The sequence below is a fragment of the Saccostrea echinata genome, unplaced genomic scaffold (genome assembly GCF_033153115.1).
Source record: "Saccostrea echinata isolate AGI-Se365-2 ecotype Australia unplaced genomic scaffold, CSIRO_AGI_Sech_v1 ptg000009l, whole genome shotgun sequence".
Taxonomy (NCBI): domain Eukaryota; kingdom Metazoa; phylum Mollusca; class Bivalvia; order Ostreida; family Ostreidae; genus Saccostrea; species Saccostrea echinata.
The window spans coordinates 1,558,952-1,574,127 of NW_026889758.1; the positions used below are offsets into that span (position 1 = coordinate 1,558,952).

General features: G+C 33.6%; 1 protein-coding gene across 1 annotated transcript in view; it reads left to right on the top strand.

Moving 5' to 3' along the window:
• Window positions 1-15,176, top strand: part of LOC133181572 (leucine-rich repeat-containing protein 49-like) — a 55,097-nt gene that overhangs the window by 2,814 nt on the left and 37,107 nt on the right. The window contains exons 2-5 of the mRNA XM_061316078.1: window positions 4,222-4,348; window positions 11,665-11,838; window positions 13,432-13,537; window positions 14,932-15,135. Of these exons, the coding sequence (XP_061172062.1) occupies window positions 4,222-4,348; window positions 11,665-11,838; window positions 13,432-13,537; window positions 14,932-15,135 (611 nt within the window). The remainder of the gene's footprint in view (window positions 1-4,221; window positions 4,349-11,664; window positions 11,839-13,431; window positions 13,538-14,931; window positions 15,136-15,176) is intronic.

Consider the following 15,176-nt stretch of genomic DNA (forward strand, 5'->3'; position numbering starts at 1 on the left):
AAGACAATGATCGAAGTACTGATGAACAGAATTCACTGTTGTTTACTTAACGTAGGTTGCGGGTTTGCAGGCCTTTTAAAAGTGTCCGAAAACATACCATGAAAATTAGTTATATAATTCCTCTACCTTTGTTTTATATTCTCTGAAAATTTTATAAAATTCGTCTGCATCGTTTTTATGTAATTAAATCCCAAAGATTCCATTGCTGTAGTAACATTTTCGACGTTATTGTATTGAATTATATAGGAAAAACGTCGATTTCGGCTCGTTTTCAGGCAAGATTTTTTTTCTAAAAAATACCATTAACTTTTAAATGGCGCAGACGAAATTGATCCCCCTTTGGTATCTTAAAGTAGAATTGATTTGAAATAAATCTATGTGAAAAAATCAATATGTCTTCGAGTTTGTTTTCTCATAATTTAATTGTAGACAATTGATTTTATATCGCAAAATTTAACATTTTTAAGAACTACGTCATAAAATATTGCGATGTCATGCTTGACGTCATGAATATTGATCCGGTATACAGAGCAGAAAAACAAATTAAAATATTTTTAATTCACGTCTATCTGCTTTCATGTGACCCACGAATCGTATCATAATAATTCAATAGCAATGAAATGATTATTAGTCATGTTTCTCTTCTAATATTCTTTATACGTTTCATATTAGTGAAAATTATCTCAAGGGACGTAAAACGACAATCAGTCCTTTAGTTTCTTTTTTTCAATGTATTTTCTTTATGTGTTGTTTTCTTACCGTTTCTTTTTGTTTTGTTTCCTTTTCATTTTCGTAAATAAGTATCCTACATTTGGCTGTGTATTTTTTCAGCGTGCTGGTGGAAAACGGTTACCCTCTTATTCAAGTATACATATGAGATGTTTTTATTTAGAACATTCAGCAATGCGCACATAGCTATGATAACTTCTTAATGAATAAATTTCCGCCAAATATCGTCCTGGCTATTTTTCAGTATATATTTAAAAAAATGTTTTTATTTATTTTTACATACAGACAGAGGATAACTCAAAAAATCTGAACTTGATTTTATGATTATACGTATAAGAATAGAAAAAACAAATGAACGAACGAGACATTTTAGAGGGGTAAATGGGACGAGAATCTAAAAATTAATTTTATCTGACGTAATCAACAGGCAGATTTTTTTTTGGAGGGAGGGGGGGGGTTAGGGGTCAAAAGACTTTCAATGTATATAACATTAATTCGACTGTTTGGACATGGAAAGCAAAGACTTGAATAAAATCTGTAGATAACAACATTGTAAGCCGTTACTTACACAGGCACTTGAGGTATTGACCGCCCCCCCCCCCCTTCCATTTTTTTCTTTTTAAATCTGGGGTCGAGTCACCCTTTTCCTATTTTGAATTCTAATATGTACTGCATGTTATCAATAATGTAATCCTTTTGTCTCTATAAGCTGTTTTTAAATACATGTATATCGTTTTTGACTGATACATAAAAATGCCCCCCTTTTTTTTCTTTTTAAATCTTCGGTCGAGTCACCTTTTTCCTAGTTTTGTATTCTAGCATGTACTATATGCTATCGATAATGTAACCCTTTTGTCTCTATAAGCTGTTTTTAAATATATCGTTTCGACTGATACATAAAAAGAGAGATTTTCTCGTCGTTTAACTCACTTCTTAAACTTAAACTTCGCATGATTATTTATCTACAGCATAAGATAACACGAAATATGCAGACATCAATGATTTTTTTTTTTTTTTTTTTTACACATTCTTCCGTTTCATATTTCCATTTGATTTTCATGTGCCCCCGATTAGTAAATATTTCGATTAAATCACCTGCATCTAAGGGCATCTTTACGGCTTATTAAGGGTAAGTTATTGGTATTAGAATACAAAAATAGGAAAAAGGTGACTCAACCCCAGATTTAAAGAGAAAAAAATGAAAAGGGGGAATCCATATCCCAAGTGCCTGTGTTTACTTATAGGAGGTCAGTGTCGCTCAAAAAATGTATTGGTTTATGTTTCATAGTACCTTAGCAGTTTTTAATTTGTGATAAATTTTTAAACATATTTTTAAAATGTCCCTTTTAAAAATAAAGGTTAAACTTTTAATGTAATAGGTGTATTTGTGATTGTTATATAATGATTTCTTTATTAATTAAACAAACTGTTAATTCAAATACGTTCAAAGGAAAAGAGGTCAGTTGAAACTTGTGCCCATATCGTTTTGCAATACCATGTGATATCTAATCAATCGCAATTTCGCGGACCTTTCCGACAAGCCGAAAATTCTCTCCGAGCGCTCTCCGGGATGCGATTGATAACACATAATGAAACGTTTTCTAATACTTCCAGTGTTGGATTCGAATCGTAATATAAGCCTTCATTATATTTGATAATTTCAGTTTGTTCTATAAATAATATATTACACTAATTAAGCTACAGTGTACCTTTTCCAACAAGAGTTATATCTAAATATTGTATCGACTATTCAAATCGTAAAAAGCCTTCATTATTTGTGATAAGTTGTGCCTTAAATAATATAACAATAAAATACCAATTCCAACAAAAGTTATAGCTAGATAATGATGTACAGAAATTTCTTTTTCATTGTGACGTCATAATCAAATGTGCACAAGAAAGTCGCCCAAACCATAAAAATTGCGTACCCAGTTTTAATGATGTCAGCAAACCCGTGACCTACGTTAAGTGGGAAAAACTCCTGCAGATGTAGTGTTTAATCTGTTCATTTTGGCTCATTAAAATTTTATGAATGCTTGTTTGATCACAAATTAAGTAATAAACTGTACATTTCAATTTATCTTATTCTAGATCAAAGGGCAGATTATCAGCACAAAAATACCACAAAATCAGAACTCTGTAGTGTGCAGTGTTTAGAGGGCTCTTAATTCATCACAAAAACATAATGGGACTGGGTATGCAGGGAAAGCCAACTCACAAAACAACCTTTAATGCTTTGTAATGAACGTCACATTAATCAAACATTTCCTGGTTAAATCTATTTATACTGAGCACGAAAGCGCTTTTGCATGAAGTAACCAGATGGTCTGAGGATGCAAAAATTTACACAAACAACCGAAACTTAAAACATAAAGAAGTAAATTTATACACACAAATCAATCTTAGTCATTTAGTTTAATGATATTGAATACCTATACAAAAGATAAATAATTATTATTTACATAGATTTTGAAACAACTGGGACTTTGATTCTATTACCTGATGCATATTAAAAAAAAAATCAAAACAAATAAAAACAAGAATGAAAAAAATCAGAACAAAATAAAACAAGAAGGAATATACCTATTTCTATACCATCATAAAAACGATCCTGACGCACTGAAAAAGAAAACTTGGTCTATAACCTTTAGAGATTGAATCATACTCTACTTTGTTCAGTAACAATTTTCTGTTAAAAGTCTTTAACACCCATTTATCTGGATAACAATACATTCCTCTTGGTAATGGTAATCAAATTCAAATTTAACTTTAGCCATGTTGAATGGTGGTAGTATGGTACATATATGGTGTCAATGAAAACAGCATTAAATGTTTAATTTCATTTAAATGTAGACATTAAACATGTTAAATGCTTCCTTTAACTTTGTAAAACCTGTTTGACAATATATCAATGTGGTCAATAGGAATCTGTCTGCACAGTGACAAAGTCAATATAACACTGGGGACACACTGCAATCATCCAAAACTCACTGGCCATACTGGATTCATTGCTCAGTGACATTTCTGAGGACACACTGCTATCATCCCAAACTCACTGGCCATACTGGATTCATTGCTCAGTGACAATTATCTTAAAATATGGATTATAACAGACTTGTGAAAGAGGTTCCATTAAGAACATTTGAACTTCCTGTAAATATTTCTTTTATTTATGTTAAGGGATTCACTTTGGATTTAGATAATCACCTTATTGCAACAGGATTGAAAGAAATGTCCATGTGTGTGTTTGGTGTTGATGGTGGTAGTGGAAGGGGGGGGGGGGGGTCACTCAACATTCTGTTTTGTCTGTATATGATTCATGTCATGAAAATTTTCTGATGAGCTTTTTAATTTTATTATAAATCTAGCCAAAAAATTAGCAGTATCTATCTTGTAGATGCTTTGTTTTGAATCTTTAAATTGAATTTTTGGTATAAAATATAGACTTTGCATTTGTTTTATTTTTTAAATGTTTTTTTTAAACAATTTCAGATTGTTGAGAAATCTGTCCAGCCCCAAGAACAAGTTGTCTTCCGTCCGACCCAGATTCCAAACAACGACATCATGATGAAACGTTACCCCCAAGGTCCCCCCGACTTTACTCTTAACCACATTGCAGGTAAAGGGGTACACTAGGGTGACAGAGGCACATGTGTAAATCACAGGCAGCAGGAATATTGGGCCTCCTCAAACTCTACACAGTGATAAATTATTATACATATGCATGTGTAGAAAAATAACATAGATGCAGGATGTAGAATTTGAGGAGGAATATTATATATTACTGCAGCTATGAAATATCTTTGGGACTGCATCTTGTTGTGTCAGTGTCGTAAAGTGTTGTAAATCACATTTCTACTTAAATTTACATATTATTAAGAATATTTATAGCAATAACCCAAATTCATGTTTTTTTTCTTCCTTATAAATACCTAATAACTATCCCATAAAAATAAGGTGTGAATAAAATTTGATGATCTACAACATGTACAATAGATCAGTACAGAGAAAAGGAAGGGGGGGGGGGGCATCAGGGATTCCAGTTTATACTTATGATCATAGAATAGGCATTTCAGCACCAATGCTTTTATTTTGGAGAAAAATTGCTAAATTTTTTTTTTCTTATAAAATACATTCAATGTAGTGATATAAAATGTCATTATTAAGATATATTTGTATTATAGTTTCAGAATTGAAACACAGCTATATCAATTTTTTTTTGTAAAAACATTGATGTTTAAAAATATAAGATATCTTTATTGCACTAAGTGTAGTTGTAAATGTTGTGTTTCGCTATTTTTGCAGTATGAATTATAGAGGTACGTAAATCTGTGGTAAACTTACCAATCACTCTGTGATGAAGACTAATGATGCACCAGTCAAAATGGCTTCTTTATTAAGTTACAAAACTTCATCTCTTCCTCAGTAGCACATCCAAATAAAGCATGCTACTTTGTAGTCAACATGTGACCTATGACCTATTTCTAGCTTACATGAGCTAGTGCTGAGTGTCTTCCATCCTGTTGATGACCAATTAGAGGGGTAAAAATGCTGTTAGATTTAGGGAGTGGATACTGCTCTAAAGAACGGAGAATAAAAAAAAATTATGAAGTCCTCACACATGCTAAATTGATCAATCCATGTATGAATGGGTATGATGAGGGTTGCTAAGTCATTGTGCTCATTATGGTAGTGTACTTAGTTATAAGTAGGTCCATGTCAACCTTGGAACATGCTCTACAAAATTTTAAGTTATTCGGATCCATATATGTTGTCTTTTACGGTTTCCAGATGACCACTGAATTTGTGATAACCTTATATTTTACCCAGGATGCATCTGAATATGTGTTCATAATCTTAACTGCCATTACTTTCTTATAAACTTCATTTTGACATTCCTTAACCATCTTTTGAAATCAAGGTGCTCTCCCTTTGTTTATGACATGTTATAGGACTGTTGGCTATTTAGGTTCCCTGTTACAACACATTCACCATGCTTGTCATTAAATAGATTTATGTCAGTGTCCTCAAACTTCACATCTGTAAAATGTTCATCAACTGACAAAGATACTGGATCCTCTATGGGGAATTTCCATGGACTTGAGCCAAACTGAATCCCTTGATCCTCCTACTTAATTGACAAACTTTGGTTCCTTTAGCTGAAATATTTGGTTCCTTGTAACATAGATATTGGTTCCCTGACCCCTGTAACACAAACATTGGTTCCCTGTAGCACAGACACTGGTTCCCTGTAAAAGAAATATTTGGTTTCCTGGTACACAAACTTTGGTTCCCTGTAGCACAGACACTGGTTCCCTGTAAAAGAAATATTTGGTTTCCTGGTACACAAACATTGGTTCCCTGTAGCACAGACACTGGTTCCCTGTAAAAGAAATATTTGGTTTCCTGGTACACAAACTTTGGTTCCCTGTAGCACAGACACTGGTTCCCTGTAAAAGAAATATTTGGTTTCCTGGTACACAAACTTTGGTTCCCTGTAGCACAGACACTGGTTCCCTGTAAAAGAAATATTTGGTTTCCTGGTACACAAACTTTGGTTCCCTGTAGCACAGACACTGGTTCCCTGTAAAAGAAATATTTGGTTTCCTGGTACACAAACTTTGGTTCCCTGTAGCACAGACACTGGTTCCCTGTAAAAGAAATATTTGGTTTCCTGGTACACAAACTTTGGTTCCTTGTAGCACAAACAGTGGTTCCTTCCTTCAACTAGTGTATCATCTTTATGCTAAGTTAGTTAACACACTTCACTGCACCACCATTGAAATTGCAACAGCAAGCATATGAAATGAATCCCTTTTTTGGCACACTTGGATACATTCAGTATTGTTGGTCTAAGGCAGGCTGTTAGGTCCTAGATATTGGAACATTAAAAGGGTTAGAAGTGGGGCAAGTATGTCTTTTGATAATTTATTAAGTGATGATGTAAGGCAAATGCATACAGGATTGGAGAGAACAAAAAAAAAAAAAAAAAACAAAAAACAAAAAAAAAAGATATAAAATTCTGGAATAAGCAACACAGTTCCTAAATAAAACTTTTATGTTGTAAAGATTTTGGTTTCTTCATAGCCACCCTGATTCTGCCTCCATACAGCAAGAAAGGGGAGGGGACTTAATCTTTTGTCTGAATATAAATTGAAACATTTAAAGTTTAATGATATATTAATGATATATAGGTCTGGCCACTTCTAAACCCAGGCCTGTAACCCATTTAATACAGAGCAATCTGGTACAGGTTCTAGCACAATGTGTATTCCCGAATAAATAGGACCATAATGTCAGATTACTACAAATCTTTTTAGTCAGAACTCATTAAAGGGGATTAGCGGGATTAACACTTATTATTTGGTCTCTTGCTCAAATTAAATTCATGGTACCTGTTTTATTGGGTGTAAACGAGGACTAAGACATTGATTAATTAAAATTAGTCTGAAAATGCTTCACTTGGACTGTCTAGTTCATTGTTTGCTAAAATGATGGGAGATTATCGTACTGTAGGAAGACCGTGCTCTTTTGTCCGAACTTTTCGCTCGGGGCCAGCTGGTGAGTTAAGAAATTAAAGTTTTTGATTGATATGTTCTTTAACTCATTTTATGTTTTTATTCTTTTACTTTTTATTTGTTTATTAAAAATACATTTTGTTATTAACAAGGGAATGAAATTTCAATGAATGATGTAGCTAGATGTAGCAAAGTTAATATACAGAATCTGAATTCCCAGAGTGCTCATTAATCGGAATCTGAATTCCCAGAGTGCTCATTAATCGGAATATTTATTTCTAGTGACAACTTGACCCAGTATAGTTTATGGTCATCAATCTGTAATTTTGTCAAGATTTAAGTTTTCCTAAAAGGACCTTAAAATATTTGTGTTGCATTATCAGCATCCACACAGAAGGCTTGAGTTCCTTCTAATGATAGCCATTTTTGCAGGGTTATATTAAGGGGAGAATATTGCTGACCCCCCAGGGCAGATCAGGATGGGGACTGCGGTGTCATCAGGTGGGTTCAGGTGTGATCTGACTCAGAGTGCAAAAAGCATAGTTCCTATCTCTGCCCTTCTACAAATAGGTCACCACACTGTAGAAAATGGCTCAACTTTTCTGCAATTAGGACACCACACTACAGAAACTGTCTCAGCCCTTCCACAGTTAGGACACCACATTGTAAAGACTGTCTCAGCCCTTCCACAATTAGGACACGACATTATAAAGACTGTCTCAGCCCTTCTATATTTGGACAACACATTGTAAAGACTATTTCAGACCTTCCACAAATAGGTCACTAGATTGTAGAACCATTGTTTCAATCTTTGCCCTTTACCAGAAAGATTAAATCTCTCGGCACTGCAGAAACAATTTTTTTATCCTTTCTAAATAAACCATGTAGCACCATCCTGCAGAACACTTTCTTGTCTCCACATTTCATTAAATAGGTCAGGCCCTACCATTCTACACACCAGTGTCTTTTCCTCACTAAGTTGGGAAGATTAAACAACCCATTTTTTCCCTCTTTTGGATACCTCCATTGTCACCACACCATAGCTACTGTCTCTGCATTATACCAAAAAATGGGGCACCACAAAAACAGAAATTGTTTATCTCTCTAAAACAACAGGACATATATACTGTTCCTTCTGTTTAGGAAGATAGGACATTGTTCCTTTCTTTGTCCCATACCAAATTATTCAGGTTACCACTACAATTCAAAACAATGAATAGTTTTTATCTCTGCATTCCATTAAGTAGGTTAGATGTTGCCTAAGAATGCATTGTTCTTCTGTAGTCCATCATATAGGTCAGATGCCACCATACAGAAGAATTTGATGCTTCTTTCACTGTCTTTGTAATAGGTTATCTTACGCATTTTGCGTTCATAACAGTAGAGCTACCATCTCTTCAGGGACCTCTCATTAAAATTATTACGTCGATGTATCAATCAGAGCTAATTATTGAATACCTCAGAAAACTTGATTTTACTCGATAGAATCATCTGATATTTTAAGAGAGAGAATTTTTTTAAATGAATGAGGTGTATTACAAAACAGATTGATGGAACCTTTGTTACACTGAATATTGTGGATCTTAATTAGTATGTGAGGGTATTGTAAGGTAGGAAACATGATATTACAATGAAAAGGGATATATTTGGGGTTTGTTTCGTTGTACATAAATAAGACAATAGGCTACTCAAAACTCTTTGAAGTTCTCTAATGAGTCTTCTGCATGAAAAGTAATAATAATAGTCTCTATATTTTCTGCAAGTTCATTAATTTTCTTTTTTTATTTAAAACATCATAGTCATACATTTTAAAGTAATACTTTAAAAATCACTTTCATACAATTTATCTTGAGGTATTGGAAAATTAATCATATCCAGGAATTGGATGATAAGGCACGGATTGGTTAGAGATGGAAGATATAGTTCCCCACTAATTGTTATATCCTAGTCCCTGACAGACTGTAATCAAATGCCAATCTCTGAGTAAACACTGGGCATTACCTGCAGACATTTAAATACATGACAGGTGATGATAGATCATAAAGGTGTATAGAAGTCGACAAGGCACCCAAACTGTCACTCTTAAGGAACAAGGATTACATTAGATGCTGGAGAGGTGGACATTTCTTTTGTTGTTCTGGTGCTCAGATGGATATTGTTTTGGGTTTCCTTTTGTGAAATGAAATTTTATATTTGATCCAAGTCTTGGAATGTTTAATGTTAAATCTTTCATAGAAGATTTGGTCATCATTTGAAAAATGTCTTTAAAAATTATATATTTCTTTCTATTTAAAAGAAAAAAAGGCAATGCAAATTTGATATAATGTTTCTCATTCTAGTGGATTTAGTGTGTGACTGTTTTCTGTAATTGCTGGATTTAGTCTGTAACTGTTTTCTGTAATTGCTGGATTTAGTCTGTTACAGATTTCTATAATTGTTGGATTTAGTCTGTGACGGATTTCTGTAATTGTTGGATTTAGTCTGTAATGGATTTCTGTAATTTGCAAGAGAACTACTTTCCTATATCGACAATGTCAATTTTATGTGACTGAGGTTGTTTGCTGTGAATTTGTTTACATCTCTTATAATTAATTCTAAATTTTAATTTGCCAGTAATTTTCTGTTAAGATATTGGACAAGTTTTTAAATTTGTTAAATGCAGCAAAGCAATCTTTGAGTAGAGATGTAAATGAGATCCTCTAGTATAAGCAGAGAGGATTGTGAGTAATCTATTCAACAGATTATCTAATGCTTGAGTATGTTGGTTTTTCATTGTAGATGGTATTGATATTTCATATTGATAAAATTTCATCATTATCCCTCACTATAGCAGGTTCAGTTTAGGTATTGAAGCCAATCAATATTTCTTAAACATTAAATCATAAAAGTCTCCTTTTAAATGTCATTTTAGCCTCAATATTTGACGGATATTTTACAAAGCCTTGTTTTCTTTGATTTCTCAATCAGATTTAAGACTTATTTCAATATTGTGATTAGAAACAATTTGTCCGAATGCTTCCTATTGATTTTAAATAAATTACAATAGGATTTTCTTTTTTTCCCCCGTGTTCAGATCTTTATAATAGAAGGATTTCACACTCGGTAGAAGAGGCTAGACTTCATGCAGGGGAATATTTGGTCTACATTATTTCAAACTTTACAAGTTCTTTACAAGGATTTGCCCCAGTGTGTGGGTTTCTGTGGTTTTTAAACCATTAATAAGAGGAGATCAGGACATGCAAAAATTGGAAACCTCAGTTCTTTGATTACAGAAATAGTATTCCTTCTACTGTTTCACAGAGAGTATTTAAAAAAAGTGTCCATGTTGTGTTGTCAGTTTGAAGTGGAATATGATTAAATATTTAATAGGAAAATGGACATGTTTTATTTCCTTTGCATTGACTTACAAGAAGAGAGTTGGATTCCTCAGGATGTCAGAATATTCACTGCAGTCAGCTGAGTTCCAGATCAGGAGACTAATGAGGTGATGAGATCTGTATTATATAAACCTGTGACTTTTAAGTTTGTACTGTTGTCAGGATTTTTATTGGACGAGTTCAGCATGAGAAAATTCAATGTGCAATGTTATAAAAAGTGTGTGACTCTATGGATGGTTTAATGAATTCAATATTTTATGATGCCTTTGGAGGTATATATTACTAAGTCATGAGACATTCTGGTGTTTTTGATGTGACGGAATACATGACATGTTAAACATGACATTTTGATAAGATATTGAAGGGGGCCATTCTGACATGATGCGATATAAGCGCGAGAGGTCAAAATCTGGTTCCAGCGTGATTCCTCTCAGCTATGAAGTCATTTGGATGCAACAACCATCCAGGCTTAGTGGAGGTAAAGGGGATACCCCACAACATCCCCCTATAAAATTATGTGAAAATTGCTTGGTGATATGTTAATGAGGTTTGATAAGGTTAATGATGTTCTCCTACCAAAGTCATTCAAGAGTTAAAACTATTAACTTGGAGTAAAGTATTTTTAAAGCATTGATGTAGAGTGAAGGATGAAATATTGAATCCCCGCATGGTCAGTGGCATTTCTTTTATTCCTTTATATATTGTAAAATCCAGTGATCAGTGACATTAATTAGTCATCAGCTCAATGCCCTTTAGCTTCTGAGGGAGAGATGAACATGAGTTACTGCCCTTTGTTGCATTGTCATATAACTAATTATCACAATAGTAGGTTAATAATCTCAGCCAATTCAAATTAATAAACATTTATCTATAGCTGATAATTCCTCTCCTGTTACAATGGTTCAGGGGCAAATCATAAACTAATGTAGGGAGGATTTAAGTATTGTGTTGCTATGTTGTCCGGCACCCTCACTTTTCTCACTTGGTGCAGGTTGGTCATTAGTCGGAGGTGAAGGGCCTTTTATTTTTTTTTATTTCAGAGAAAATTCCGATTCACTATAGGGCAAACAAAAAGCCTATGGTGCCAGCACCTGCCTGTGCACACGATTATAGCACCCCTGATATTGTACAAGATGCAGAGGAAAGTGGGCGAAATTCACGCTCAAGCGCAAACTTGTCCCCAAAGACGCAAAAAGCCCCCGCTTTCTTGCCAGGTTTGTGGATATTTGCTTTGCAGTGTAAATTTTTATTTGACGTTTTATGTTATTTGGAGTTGTCTATGTGATATTTGAACTGTAATCTGCACTTGTACCCACTGTAACTTCAGAAGTTCGTATGCTTTTTTAAAAATCTGTAAATAGTAAACGTTGCATTTGCTTTCGATAATTATGTGATTTTAGAGTTTGTTTTGTTGCTTTCCATAATTATTTGATCTTAGAGTTTGATTTCTATGACAGATTTTGTGTTTGATATTCGTAATTAACGTAGTTTTGATATTAATAATTAACTTTTAACAAAATGCCAACCACTTGGACTGCTTTATTTTCGACAAATCTTTGATCTTTGAAAACTAATTTATTTGTCTTTTTAGAAGACTATTTTGAATTTTCAGGTAATTATTTTTGGAATGCATTGTAATCTCTGCACATGGTTTGAAACCTCTCTTTGTGTATCATTCTATTGAAAATTTGAAACTTGAATTTTTGAAATCCATCAATTTGAAACTATCGATAAGCAGCATAATTATAATTTTTAACAGTTCTCTTGTTTGCTGTGCTAGGGTGTGATTTAACAGTTGATTTTGATCTTGAGTAGATCAACATATTTGAATGTTTAACATCTGTTTAATACTTACTAATTAATCATGTCCAAGACATGAATCTTGATAAAATGTCAAGGGTAATTTGTGAAAATATTAAAGTCACTTAAAACACATATTAAATGTTTCTACTGCAGTTAATACTAAATATGGAGATTTCAAATTGTTTATCAACATTTGTGTGTCTATTTTTTAACCATAAATGGATGTCTTTTTTAGGAAGTACCTGGATTTTGAGAAGAAATTATTTTTATATTATTATATTCATCCTGGAAACTTGCAACCCCCAACCCCCCCTCCTCAAAAAAAAAATTGAAGTAGAAAATTCTCTTTATAGTGTTGATATAAGTATACTGAGAGTGGGGTGGGGTTGTGGGTTTAGAAAATAGAACTCCCTGGGTAAATATTTGTCAGGCAACAGCCATGTGCAATGTTTTGTGTAAGGATGATTATAGATTTTGTGCTAGATACAAGGTCAAAGAGTCTTCATTGTGGAATACATGAAAAATTAAAATCCTAAAGTAAATTTTGACAAGTTCAATAAGCAAGATCAGCACCTCAGGAATAGGGGGATTAAAGTGGTAATGATATGTAATAGGTAATTATTATATTTCCAAAGCAGACTTTAAAGTTACTAAAGTTAATACCCTATGTGCTATAATTAGATCAAGAGTTTCAAATTCAAACCATCCTTAATACTCTTAAGAAATAAAATTTTATTATGTGTTACTTTACTCCATCTTATCCCAAGCTTCTCTAAACTTTGCAGAAATTGTCCATTTTGGTCTGCAAAAATTGTCCATTTTGGTCTGATGAGGGCATTATGAGGAAAAAGGGAATTATTTTTTGACTTGGGTTGGGGTAAACATGTTGATTGTAATATTTTATTTGAAGTAATAAACATTTTGTAGGTTCTACAGATACATATGAAGTTTTAGCCTGGGCCCTAGGTCTATGGTTGTTCAACTTAATTCTGATGTGTTTTCAGGTGATAGAGTGATATTTGCGGAATCGCCCTCTGCCCCGGGCATTCCTGTTGTTTACAGGACTCCAGAGGAAAGGTCCTCAAATCCTGACAGACTTAACCTTGATAGGTAATGTAAAAAAATCTATTAACATTGGAGGATCTTCGAAGTTTAGTTTGACTTTAAAGTTATCTCACTTTATTTCACAGACATGCAAAAAGATCAGTAAAATCATGTTCTATAAGATCATGTAAAACACACATGAAGACCTGAGGTTACATCTTCTCTAAACAATCCAGATTTTCTGGGTCACTTTTTGTATGTTTTCTAATCATTAAGCTATCTTGATCTGCATTGAATGAAGTCATCTACATGACTCACAAAATGGTCTCTAAATTTTTTATGTTGGTGCTATGTTTGTCACAGTAGATCATAATGAGTAGTTGTACATCAACAGAGAAGGAATCATAAAAATCCAATCTGATTAAAATCAGATCCTTTGATCCACACACAAAGATCGCTACACAAGGATCTGAAGAAACCCCATTTTGGGTCATCTCCTGGTGACCTTTCTATTAAAAATATTCATTAAAATTTTGACCAATCAGAGAGATCGTACTTAAGCGACATTCGGGAAAATGAATGTAGAAGTGAAAGTAGCTGTGGAGAAGATCTTATCGTTTTGTACAAAACAAAGAGTTAAAAAACAAGGCAAAAGCAAATACTAAATATATTTCTGTACAGAAAAGACTGTGGTCGTTCTTTTGACAGGCTACGGAAACCAGGTCAAGATTTTCCGTTCGTGTATCATTGGGTCTTTCACTTTCGTAACTGAATTCCGAGATACTTCCAAATTCTCTGAAGCAAAAGTTTGATTGGATAATTGAAAGGTCACCAGGAGATGACCCTGAATGGGGTTTCTTCAGATCCTTGTATAGCGATCTATGAGAGGGGATCAAAGGATCTGATTTTAATCAGATTGCTTAAAAATCCTAATATTCTTCTCAGTGTTGTGAGTAGAAGATCACATTTAGTATTTAGAAACTGACAACAATTCTCAAGACTAAAAGATTGAAAGGTATACGTGCATTAAAAAAAAATGCATGTTGTTATGCCCCCCATAATCAGAGATTTGGTAACTCACTATCCACTTAGATATTAGTGTATTGGCTTTTAAGGTACATTTGAAGGTGATTTTGTTTCTGTTAAATGTCAAGTATTTCTCCTTTTTATGAGAAACAGATATTAGATTTTACCAATTTGGTTCAAAGACTAAGAAAATATTACAAATCGTATTTTAAAGTGAAAGTGAAAATTGTTGCACAAAAAGATTTCTGTTCCAAGTGAAATGTAAAGCGTGACTAATGTGAGGTCAGATTTAGATTTTTCCTTGTTAAGAGATGCACATCCTAAATCTACTCTTCTTCACAACATGGCAGTTCAAGATGATTTAAGTCAAAATTATGTGCCTTCCATTTGGTCTTCTCTAGATATTTTTGTCTTACTTGCCTTTTCAATTTTAGGCGGAAACTTACAGTATGTCCGATCTTGGAGGGAGAAGACCAGTTAAGACTGTTGAACTATCAGCACAATGCAATTACAAAGATTCAGCATCTGAGCTCACTAAAACGACTCATTTTTCTGGACTTGTATGATAATCAAATTGAGGAAATCTCAGGACTAAGCTCGCTGAAGTCTCTCAGGGTGCTCATGTTAGGAAAAAACAGGTACAGCTGAGGGTGCTCATGTTAAAAAAAACAGGTAAAGC